Below are 13,181 nucleotides of genomic sequence, written 5' to 3' on the forward strand. Positions count from 1 at the left end.
AATATTTATTTGTTTACTTTATTAAACATTTCTTTCAATGTAAGTTGTTTAAGTTGCTTCGTTTTTTATGTTATAATACATTCTCTTTAATTCTATAAACAGACATAATTTCTTGTTCAGTTACAAAGTTCCGCTGTTCAAGTGATATAATTGCTGTGTCGAGAATACCGACTAATTTGTCAATCGAAATTTTTTCGTTTTTAATAACCTCTGTCACTTTCTTTGCTATCGGAAGCAAATTATAATGACGAGGCATTTGATTTAAATCATATCAAAGACGAGATGAAATACTACATTGAGTAAGCAATTATAAGCCAAATAAAATAAAAACATCTGCCCTTAAGATAAGGATAGTGTTGACAGATCAACTTCCAATTCAATGCACGCCACCGCAGTGTTAAAGATAAACAAAGTTTAGATAAACAAACGTTAAAGTTTAGATAAACTTTATCCATTTTTTGCAGCAATTCCACTTTTTGTTTAACGGACTCCGAAAGATACTTTCGCTTTGTATATCCTTTACATATTAGTAAATATATATCGGAAATTCTATTTGACATAATCGAAAGTTCAAGCTTACTTTTATAAAATTGCTCTAACAGTCTGCAAAAAATAATAATCCGGATCCAATTCGAAGATTAAGGAACAACGCAATCTGCAACATTAACTGAAATAGATAATTAGATAATTTTAGCTTAGCTTATCCCGTCCGTTATACATTAAACGTGCATTCGTAAACGTATTTTGCGCACGTGCTCACGCAAATTAGCAGCGGTAAAGGTCTTACGCGCATGCGTCAACGCGACGCATGCGCAGAAAGTTTGTAGCTTTGAGGTCCGGATTATAGATCATTCCGGATTATGGGTGTCCGAATTAACGACTTTTGACTGTATATCTGAATTTTCTGTATGGGAATTTCAGATTTTATGAAAATTTTAATTCAGAGTTAAATAATAATTAAAAAGTAAATAGAGTTAACTATCTGCAAGATTGCATTTTAACTAAAGGTAAAAAATTTTAACTAAAAAAATTAAGAATTAAACAATATTATTTTAAAAAGAATTTTTTTTAAATAATATTGTTTAATGCTTTTATGCACTTAACCAGTAAAATCCGAAGATATTTTTAAATGAGTGTTTAAAGTATTATAAGTGCTAATTATTAAATTTTCTTTATCATGTCAACTAAAGTAACAAAAATCAGAAGTTGAAGCATAGGATATATGTAATAAGCAACACTATAGAAATAACCTTTAATGTAGATTAAAAGTTGTGTAAAGAATGCAGATAAAGTAATTTGAACTCTGAGATATTTTTGTATTGTGTTAAACATACATACATAGTTTGGTAGCAAAATAACCATCAGAATATGAATTGTCTTAGGAAACAGAATGAATTGAATAATGCAGAAGTGAATAAGAATAAAAAAGGTGAATTTATCGATTGATAATAGGTATTGTCACGTCGGGAATGGATGGTGAGGCAGTGACCTGTAGGAGTCTAAGAGAGAAGCACTGTGCAGGATTACTATGAAGTTTTCTTTTCTTTGCAGCATAAGACTTACACAAATACATAGAATTTGAAATTCCTCAAAATATTTTTAAATACATATATTGTTTCTGCTAATGCTGAATTTAATTTACAACTGTTAGTCATAAACTTCTTGTAACAGAGCCATATTAAATGATACAGATATTTCCCCCCCCTTTTTTTTTTTTCATTTTTAATCTTCAAAAATAAATTTTGTAAAGTTAAAAATAAAAGTGTGCAGGTTCACATGCTCGAGACATGGTTAAAAAAAATAAAGGAACTCTCACACATGGCTTGTCTGCTTTGTCAGCTGGAGCTGGAAAGTATGATTTAATCACGTTCATCTGTTTTATGGGTTTCTGAAGGATTTCTGTATTTAGAATTGTTGTCCAGATGTATGGAAGAGAAGGTGTCTTGTGCAGCATGGTTTTTTTTTGGATGTATGAAATTTTGGCTGTGCACTTGATTTATTTCTATAAATGAGCAATTTTAACTTATAGTGTTCGTATGTACCAAAGTTCCCTCTAGTTTCTTTTGATCAAATAGCTGGCAAACATATTTCAAGGGGACTATGAATTAGTAAACTCTTGGTGTATTGGGATAATACTGGGGAACATGCTTATGGTTAACTAAAAATCATTTAATCTGAGGCAAAAACACAGGAAAATAGAATTACCCATATTATAATACAAGTAACAGAAAAATACTAAGCAGTTTATCTGTATTTTCATTTAATCAATCTTCAGGTTTTTTTTTGACTGTGTAAAATTAAATCATCATTAAATTAAATTAGTAATGGATCACACTTCAAAACAAAAAGAATAATATATGAACAACACTTGTTTTTCAGTTGAAGTCGTTATGTACCAAATTTCGGCTGTGCACTTGATTTATTTCTATAAATGAGCAATTTTAACTAATAGTGTTCATATGTTCCACAGTACCTACAAATAATGTATATATTTCGCATTAAAAACCATTCCCAAAAACTATGATGCCATAAGTTATCATTCTTGTTATCCCAAGCATTTTTCTTCTCTTGTATTTTCCACAAACATTTTTGTTTTTTGTTGGTCATTTGCGACATTAATTTTTCCATCATTGCCTAATAAACAGTTTTTTTTAAGGGATACGATCAAGTTACTTTGCCTCTGTGTAATTTGGAGATAACTGTAGTTGCAAAGTTATGTAAATAAGATCTTCATGTTAGGTGAAAGATTATTTAGCTGTCTTTGGTTAACTAATGGCTATAATTGCATTTTGTTGGAATGGAAAAGTAGCCTTTAACCCCTTGACAAGCAATGAAGTTCAGGAGACATCATTGATTCGATGTGCCATTGCAGACTTTGACATCTCCAAGATGTCAAGAACTGTCTTCGGCGAACGCCGCATGTTATTATTGTTTGAAATTTATTTAAATTAATTTGAAAATAAAATGGTCTGTTTCTAAGCTAGCACATGAGTGTCCAAATTAAATGACATTCTTTAGATGATTTTTTTATTTGTATGTCAAGAAGTTCAGATGCTTATTTTATTTATATGTCAAGAGGTTAATGTAATAATTAAATATATGAATAAGAATTATTTATTTAAAAATGTTTTGTTTTATTGTGATTTAACCTTTTTAAGTGAGTGAAATTTAATGAGAGTATTAGAAGACTTGCATTTATATCCAAATCCTATGATTTCAAATGAGTTAGGAAATTGTACTCTTTTTTTAAATTTCTCTGATTTAAAAAAAGTTTAGATTTTACAATATTAATTTCACACTATTATGAGATCTGAATTTACTTTAGCCATTTTATTTGGAAATAAGATGCCCGTCAGAAAAGAATTACTTTTAATTTTTAATGAACATTTACATTTCAGAATTTTCATTATAGCTTATTTCTTTTTCATTTGAATATTAGAGAAAAATATCTGTGCTCTGAACATGTCATCTCACCCTTACAATATACCGTATTTCTTCATGTATTCCCCCCTCTCCTATTTTATCTCCTAGCCTTTTAGCACCTGATTTTGAAGATTTAAAAAATATTCGCATGATTTCCTTTCCTTGCTGCATTAAAAGAACAAGCTTCCCTAAATTTTAAAATGGATTCTTCCACATGGTGATTGTTTTCATTTATGCAAACCCTTGGAAACTACTTGTGAAGGTCACACTGAACCTTTCCCTTAAATTTTTAATCCATTGTTCCCACCAAGCCAGTTTTCACCAGACAAGCCGGTTTTTAGATTTGTGATCTAAATTAATCGTCAGTGTGTCCGGTTTTTATAAAAATTATGATTAAATAAAGTAAATTTTGAAAAATATTTTTGAGTATTTTGTTGGAACAGATAATGAATATAACTTGACCTTTATCTAAACTGATCTAAAGGTTTTGAGTGACAAAAAGTGAAATTTTTAATTTTTAACCTGAAAATATTTATTAAAAAGTGAATGTTAGTTTCAGTTTATAAGTTTTTAATTTCTGTTTTAATTATTCAGTCATTCAACCAGTTCTGAATATACATATATATTATAGTATATATGGTAAATGCATAAATTAAAGAAAATAAACAGTTAAAGAGATAAAATTCATAATTTTTGCCTTGTTTCTGTCTAAACCTTTTGTTTAACTTAGACAATTATAGTTTCTTTACTATTGAATTTTATAGTAAAGCAAAAGCAGACAGAGCAGTTTATTAATTTTAAAATAATTAATTAGTTCAATATTTTTAATAAATAATTATAAATAATAAATGTAATAATAGAAATATTTACTTTCTATTCACCATAAATTTGGGAAAAAATAGATTAATTTTTTAAATTAAATATTTCATTTAAAAATATGCTGTTCAGAAATTTTGGAAAGGTAGCAACACTGTATTGCACTTCATGCCAGACCAATACAAGAACCAACTAGCCACAGTTTAGCAAACATGAACAGTCAGTTAGTCTAGTTTGAGTCAGCTGCACATTCACCTTCTCTAATTATTTATGGATGATTTGAGGCCTAAGGAGTAGTAGAGAAAACAATAAGAATGTATGAGACTCAAGTTATAGAGAAGTTAAAATGAAGATATCTTATTAGGTACTGTAATGCTGCTATGTATTCTTTTAAAGAAATAGTATTATTATAATTACATTTTGCTTAGCTATGACTACTCTTTTTCATTTCTTATGTTCTTAGCTGTAGCTGCATCCTTTGGAAATTAAATTATTCACATTATTTTCCTCTTTTTTTTGTGTGTGGGGGGGGGCTGTTACAATTAGTAAAAGAAAAAGGGGCAAATATTAGAGGAAACATAGTATGTTATTTTAATTGTATGATGTTTCATAATTTAGTTTTGTCAGCTATAGCATTTGAGTGCAAAATTTAAAAAATGATTGTTTTTGAAGGTCTTCTGAATTTTACAATAATTTCAGTTGTAAATGTTATGAAATTTAGAACTGAAATTTAATTTTAATTTTCTTACAGTATTTATGCCTGTGCAAAATTGAAAAAATAATTGTTTTGAAGGTCTTTGGAATTTTACAATAATTTCAGTTGTAAATTTTCAGTTGTAAATTTTATAAAATTTACAACTGAAATTATTGTTCTAAAGACTGCTCTTACATTTTATGAGAAATATTTTGAATATTAAACTTTAGTAGAATTGCTTTTCTTGAAGTGAATCTATGACCTGCTCTGTAAAGGATAAACCAATCATGGGGGAACATCCAAGTCCAAATTTAATTTAATCAAGGTATTTAAGCCTCAAGTTGTAATTTAGTATGTACAGAAAATTTTATATATATATATATATATATATATACACTCACACTGTACTGTTTCGATAATCTGCATACTTTGGGACTAATGGTTGTGCAGGTTGTGCTGATAATAGGTTATAACTTTCTGACTTTTGTTGACATTTTGCTCTTTCTAATTTCTATGTTATATATATAGATTATTTGCTCATGAATAAGTAAAATGCACTCATACCTTAATTATTTTTTAATACAGATAGATCTGTTCTTAAAAACCAGCACATGTGTTGAAAAACATAATGGAGCGATAAAATAGGAAAATATTTTAAGGAAGTGAAGAGTGCTTTTCAAAATATGCATTTAAGAATTTTATTGAAAAGAAAATTGCATCTTTTAAAGTTATTTTTACACTCTTAAATGAGAGAAAAAGATTATTAATAAAAAATTACAAATAACTACACAGCTTACAAACACCCCCTTAATAAGGCTTTCCCTAAATTTAATCTGTTTGTTGATTTCAATATTATGTTCTTTGTAGGCACATTTGATTAATAACACTACCAGAAGTACTAGAGTTAAAATTTGGAACTTATAGAAAATCTCTTCCTACTTTAGGATCTTTTTCGCTGTCATATTTTCTATTTTTAATGCCAGAAGAAGCTTTCAAGGGCTGTTTTCAAAAGCATGTGTGTATTTTTCCACGGACGTAAACATGCTCATTTTGTGGAATGTAAACAAATCAGCTGTGAAGAGCAAAGTGGCACTGAAAACACACATAAAAGAATTTTTTATATATGTCTCATAATTTTAGAGTGTCATAAAATTGTATGCTAAATAAATTCAAAATTAATAACAACAGTGGAGTAACCAAAATAGGGATTTATATGAAGCAAAAAAGTATTCAGCGTGGGTTCGGTCCTGTGGTTGCTCTTCATTTCCTGCACACTTTTCCTCAAGGGGTTAAAGAAGCATTGTACTGCAGTTTTGTCTTTCTTTATTTATTTAATTAGTGAAAAGGCAAATTGCTACTTTTTATTTTTATGCACATATTGCTTTAAATATTTTTACAATACTCTTTTATTCTAAAGTGCTTAACATGGTGATCTCTTGAAAGTGGAATCTGATTTAATGTTATAGTGGTAGAAAACTTTTCTTTATGATAAAGCTCATGGTTATGATGTGACTGATTCAAGTCTCACTCTAGACATTGGCTCTTTCTATATTAAGGTACAGAAAGTCACTATTTAAAAAAAAAAAAAAGGCATTAATGCACTATAAGTATAAAGTTGCAGGGCAAATGAAGAAACTTTTAATAAAATCGTAACAGCAGACACCTAATGTTTAATGATTGGTTACTTCAAAAAGTCCATATGATTATCTAAATTTGCTGTTGTAGAACATTTAACATGTGTTACCATAATTAGTGGTAGTAGTCTTTAAGTTCAGTTCTAAGTGGCTCAGAATATTACACAGGAGAGTAGACTATTTCTGAAGGAGTGTTCAATTACATGTTATGAGCAAAAATCATGCTTGTATTTATTAAACTCTGTGGATATCTATGTTGCTTTGATGTGCTATTACAGGGTTCGTACAGTCCTTAATTTTTTTGGAATCGATTTTTGGTCCTTTAAAGTCCTTAATTTTGGCTCAAATCAGTAGAAGGTCCTTAATTTTAATCATCTGAAATTTCTGTCTGTTTTTACGACTGCCATTTTGAGTGTGAATTAGCATTTTGGAGTAATATTTTTTGCGATTAACTGATGTAATTTTTTTTTTTTTTTTTTTTAATGGGTTCATGGGTTGTAATTTGTTTGTATTTCTAATATTTACTCGAGTTTCATGGGATACTCGAGTTTCTAAGCAAGAAGTGAAACATCAGCATTTCGAATTTCATTTTTGGTAATAAAGAGCTCTTAAACAACTTTCGCTTTTGGAGATAATTCTTTTATTAAACAGTTCTAAATTTGGCGACTTGTCAACATTTTGGCAATTTTAACATCAGTTTCTATAGAAAATTTTTAACGAAATCTGAGAATTTTTCGACTATTTTTTTTTAAACATTGTAACATTGATAAATTTCATTAAAATAATGGTAATATATTGAAATTATATTTAAAAAATAACATTAAAATAAACAATTTTTATTTTTCGCTGTTATATTATAAAGTTTCATTTTGGCAACTTATTATACAATATTTTAAATCTGAAAAATAAACAAGGTATAATGCTATAAAGCACATTTTACAAAACAGCTCTTAGCAAAAGCAAAGTTAGCTATGTAATTAATTAAAAAGTCTTCTTTTTAATTTTTCCAATGTAATTCTCTCAGAATATTCAAAATTCTCAGAATATGCATCAGTTTTCTCTATAAAATTAATTTTATACTTTTTCTCCCCCCCCCCTTTTTACCCCCAAAATATTTCTGGCTCTTTGCTGTTACAAAATTGGTTGGGATAATTTTTCTTTAGTATTTTTGACATTGCAGCTTGGAAAATTTAGAAGGATTTGAAGGCAAGATTTATAGACCCTCAATTCTAGACGATTCGAGAAATATGTGACAAAGTGAAAAATGTCTCCATGGTATAAACACGTAATGGATGTATTTTACAGAAAGTTTGCGATTAATTTCTTACTTTTTTGAGAACGTCTGGAAGAACAATGAAGGCATAATATTTGAATGTTTTACTCCTGCTACTAGAATCTTTTTCTTAACATGTTTATCTTCCCTTTATTCAATCTCTGTGGATCCTAAATTCAACTGCATAGTACCTTTTTAAATTCTGCTTCCAATGCCTGTTCTAAATTATAAAAATTTTGCCATTTCTAGATTTTGTTGTTTGGTGTGTCACTAAATTCTAAAAATTCTGCCAACCATCTCTGTAACCGATCTTTACCATATATATTTCATATTTCTTCTGAATTTCATATTACTAAAGAAATTAAATTAGTCACTTTTTTCTATACATTCTAAATGCATTTAGTGTTTTTTAGAAAAACAGAAATCTTTAATTAAATCCAAAAATTCTAAAATGAAAAGGAAACATGCTGAAGAAAGAAACTGACTACATAAAGTAAATTATTCTTCAAAGATATGTGCAGTTATTATGTAAATTACCCAATTATTTATAATTTCAACCTTTACTATAATTTTCCATTTCTGTTTCCTCACATGATAGGGTTACTGAGCCAAATTAAATTAAATTGTATAATCTTTGACCACTAGTCCACATTTTTAGTTTGAATTTGTGTTTAATTACGTCACCGTGAGCTGTAATAGATTTTGTTAGCACATCATTTATGCATTCATTTATGTTTTAAGTTCTTTTTAAATAAGAGGCTTATTTAAACCTTTGTCTGATATTATAGTTACTTTCAGACATAGCGATAATGTGCTTCACGACTTTCGGGGGTTTTGGTCTATTTAACTTTTACCAGATCAAGTAAATCCTCATAAGTACATTGTGGAGTGGTTGACAAGTTAGGAGATAAAGCATGCAGAAACTAGTGAGAGCATTGGTTTGCATATTGAGGCAATTCTCTAATTATTGTTAGAAAAGATGCTTAAAGAGAAGGCAATCAATATAAACTAGCCAAAATGTTTGAGAAGGCTTCAAATTAAAATGACGGATAAATATTTTGTTGAGTGTTGTTGTTACAAACATACATGTTTTGTAGCTTTTAATGTGTAATTTTTCTAATATTATTTAAGAATCAGTGTCATAAATTACATGTATTTTTAACTGTGAAACTTTATTAGATTTTGATTTTAATAGGGTTTTTTTAACAAATATTGTTTGAAAAAAAATTTAATAGTGGCCATGTAAATCCATAATGACTAGGGTTACCTGTTTAACCTAATTTAATTATTTATAACTAACTGCTTGCCCTTAAAAATTATCTCCATGTATTAAAGCGAGTTATTGCCTTTCATTAACCACTTGCGCTAAAAAGACGTGCCACGCACGTCAAGATGCTTTTGTCTCAAACCATGCCTAAAAATGAAAATAACGTGGTGCACACGTTGCCTAACAACGAGATTGTTTATTTCTCGAGTTACAGTTCTGGATTGTACTCACAGACGCGGAGCTGCGTAAATGAGACACTTTACCGCTTGTTATATTGTAGCGCATGGCCCCGCAACCGTGAAGTTTAGTCATAGCGCAAGTGGTTAATACTCACTTTGGTCACAAGATAAAACACAAAAATGTAGAAATTCAAGTAAAACTTATTCTTTGCATCTAGTGAGACTTAAAATAATACAACTTATCAACTTTGGTGCTTGAATAGCTTATTGGAACCTGAAAGTATATTAACTGGGTAACAGCCCATGGAATTCTGCACAAAGCTATGACACTAACTGCATCAAACAGAGCTTAAATAACTTTCAACACTTGCTAACCGTGCCTACATCAGGCCTTTCAAGTTTGTTCTAATCAGCAGGTCTCTCTCTAGACAAGCAGCAGCGGTGATAATGTTCAGTCTTTTGTTATGAATCATGCTGAGTATGATCTTACTTCTCATTTTAACCTATGCCGTTTGACATAAAATCTACCTGTTATTAAACCTCTAGACCAGCAGTTCTCAACCTTTTGACTAACGTGTACCATCTAAACAAAAACTGAAACCCTTTCGTACCATTACTACAAAGTACTACCACCACCAATCTTGAACAAAGCGCAGATCACATAAATTTACGAGTGTTAAGAGAAAAAACTCAATCAGGATGTTGGGATTTTAACTTTTCAAAAAAATAGTTAAAAATACTTTGCTTCTTTGTGTATCACCAATTTTTTTCTTGCATACCACCAGTGGTACACGTACCACCGGTTGAGAACCTCTGCTCTAGACTGATCAAGTATGTGACAAAATGAGACATAAAAAAAATCAACATAAAGCTAACTATTAGTAAAACGTAAATGTCACTTATCTTCTTTCAAATATGTCCAGCCTCTTATAAGTGTAAAATATTTAATTCTACTTGATAAACTGCATGATTTTATTCTTAAAGTTATTAATAATTATGTTAATTAAGTTATGTTTAATAATAATGCATCCTACTTATGGATCTTTTTAGGATGGTATTACAAAAGTGAAATTAGGCATAGATAATATTTTTAATTGAATTTATTCAGTTCCCATTTGCTCATAGGTCCTTAATTTTTCTTCATTAATGCTCCTTAAAAGTACTTAATTTCCGTGTGCACAAATGTGTACGAATCGTGTATTCATTTTCAAGACTAGGATTATGCTAAGTTGAATATTAGAGTGTCATTTTTGTATGCTTACTTGTTTTGACAATATTTTAATGTATTTATAGGCACTTGGAAGTTTATATTTTGTACGTAACATATAGGCCGAGCATATAGGCAGCAACGGAGCCAAATTACTGGTCATACAAATTTATACTAAAATGATTATTTCTTCAATAGCAAGGTATTTTACGTAGTGTTGAAGTGAAATTAAGAATTGGGACTCTCCAGATGTTTTATTATGCGCAGAGAAATCAAATACGCCTGTGTAAAGCCTACGAGTAAAACGGTTTTGGTGGTTTTTGATGTCGGAATTTTAGATCATTCCGGATAATGGACATGCAGATTTTGGATTTTGTACTGTATTTATTTGTTTACTTTATTAAACATATCTTTCATTGTAAATTGTTTGAGTTGCTTCGTTATTTGTGCTTATACTTTCTCTTCAGTTCTATAGATGGACATAATTGTTCAGTTACAAAGTTTTGCTGTTCAAGTACTGTAGTTGTTATGTCAAGAATTCCGACTAACTTGTCGCCCACCAGCGGCCGAGCGGTAACGTTGCTGAACACTGGTAGTTCAGTCCAAGGTTCAAATCCTGCGATAGGCCTGGCTGCATTGGTGTCTTCGGGGTTTTCCCCATGTTTAACGATTATACGAGCCAGTTTCTCTTAGAAAGTCCTCCACGAAGGCATCCCTTCCCTTAGGCAGATAGCCCTAGTGTGCTTTGCCATAATTAAATACACCACACCACCACCGACTAACTTGTCAATTGAAATTTTTTCAGTTTCAATAACTTCTGTGTTCTTTCTTCACTATTGCTAGTGGTATTTTCTGGATTTAGAATCATACTACAAATTTCGCTGTCCGTTAATTGATTGATGATTGGAGCATTGTTATTGCAATGAAAAACTTCTGTTATATCATCTTTGTTTATTACCACTTCTCCACATTTCATTAAAAAATCCATTACTTGGAAAATTTAACCTTTGGTTTGTGATATCCGAAAGCCTTCACATTCGCAGTTATCATCTTCATCATCCTTAACATGAAATGTTGGCCACAAATTATGCCAAGCAGTTTTTAAAGTATCTGAACAGACATCCTCCCAAGATCGTGTGATGTTCCAGAAAGCAGATTTTACGCTAAAATATTTCAGAAATTCTTGAATAGTCTTGCCAATGTTCAAGAAGTGTAACAAGGATTGAAAAAATTCTAATTTATATTTGCATTTTCGGCATGTACACTGATAATATCTATGGGCTGAATGATGGACGTACAATTAGGAGGAAAGAATAATACGGTTACTTTGCCTTTTGCTAAAATTTTAAGTGACGTATGAGCCAAAGAGTTGTCTACCATCAAAACAATTTTTACTTCAGGCCTCCGTAAACCAACCGAATTCTTCCAAGCCTTGGGTATGAAATGATTTTCAAACCAACCATTTATTAACACTTGTGTCATCCATGTTCTTTTATTTGTGTGATATATGACATGAAACACTTTACTCCTTTAAATTCTTGATGTCCTGTATTTTTTCCAATTACGAAAAGTTTACACTTGTGCATTCCTGCAGCATCTGTGCATGCAAAAATTCTTAATCTCGCTTTGGAATCTTCTTCACGAGTTGGAGTCTTTTCTGTAAAGGTGTCCAAGGTATTTTGTGATACATATTGCTCGAAAAGACCAGTTTCATCAGTGTTGTAAATTTGTTCTGGAGATAGCTTCTAACTATTAATAAGTTCAATGGATTCATCTGCAAATAGTTCATAATTGTTTCACCTGAAATTCTTAATTGCCTTATACCATGGGGATTTTTAAATTTGGTTAACCAACCTGTTGAATATGGGCATTTAGTTTGTAAGTTCATTTCTTAGTCAAATAATTTAGTTTGAGCCTTTAGCATTTGATCCGTCAATGGTATGCCTCACTGTGACACCGTCTGACCCATTCAGTTAACTTTGCCATGATCATCACTTTTAGTATAATGAACAATTTTTCTGTTATGCGAGTGGGGTGTTGGAATCCACAAAAAATTCAAAAAGTTCCTTTTTCTGTTTTCTTATGTCATATACAGTTGGCTTTCAAATGCCATACTCCTTGCATAATTTTGAGACAGGATTATCCTTTATCCATTTTTTGCAGCAGTTTTATTTTTTGTTTATTGGACATCGAAGTAGGTTTTCGCTTTTTAGATTCTGTTGCAACTCTAGAATCAAACTCTTTTCGACATAATTGAAAGTTGAAATTTTAATTTTTTATAAACTTGCTGTAATAACAACAGCCTGCAAAAAAATAATAAGCTGGATCAAATTAGAAGGTTAAGAAACAGCACAAGCTGCTACATTAATTGAAATTCCTTGGAATCGGAAAAGTATAATTTTAGCCTAGTTTACTAGTGTCCGCTATACATTATTGGCTATGTATTATGAGATTGATGATGAAAAACAAGTTCTTCTGCTAAATTTTCTCTTGCCTCTATAGTGCACTGAGGCAATTAAGCCAGAATTATTAGTTATCTATTATACTTATGTCTATTTCTTACAGATGCTTAAAGCTTATCGGCGTCTTGAATAAATAATTCCCGCAGATACTTAAGGCTTATCGAGGGCCAGCACTAGATATCTTACCGCCTCATGCAGTTTCCATGGGTCCTAAAGTCTCCTACAA

The 13,181-nt window shown here is 30.4% G+C and overlaps 1 protein-coding gene across 13 annotated transcripts in view; it reads left to right on the forward strand.

Moving 5' to 3' along the window:
* The window catches only part of LOC118204815 (inositol polyphosphate-5-phosphatase A-like), a 326,182-nt gene that overhangs the window by 240,698 nt on the left and 72,303 nt on the right, over positions 1-13,181 (forward strand). For 2 of the 13 annotated variants that reach the window (XM_085820264.1, XM_085820265.1), the window contains exon 9: positions 10,580-11,099. The exons of 9 other annotated variants lie outside the window; for them this stretch is intronic. In XM_085820264.1, the coding sequence (XP_085676390.1) occupies positions 10,580-10,628 (49 nt within the window). In that variant the 3' untranslated portion in view covers positions 10,629-11,099. Of the gene's footprint in view, positions 1-10,579; positions 11,100-13,181 lie in introns of those variants that run through there. 2 more of the 13 variants (XM_085820272.1, XM_085820273.1) reach the window with 1 other exon arrangement.

Source organism: Stegodyphus dumicola, chromosome 7 (assembly GCF_044657685.1).
Source record: "Stegodyphus dumicola isolate Sdum_Otavi_A_Nest chromosome 7, ASM4465768v1".
NCBI lineage: Eukaryota > Metazoa > Arthropoda > Arachnida > Araneae > Eresidae > Stegodyphus > Stegodyphus dumicola.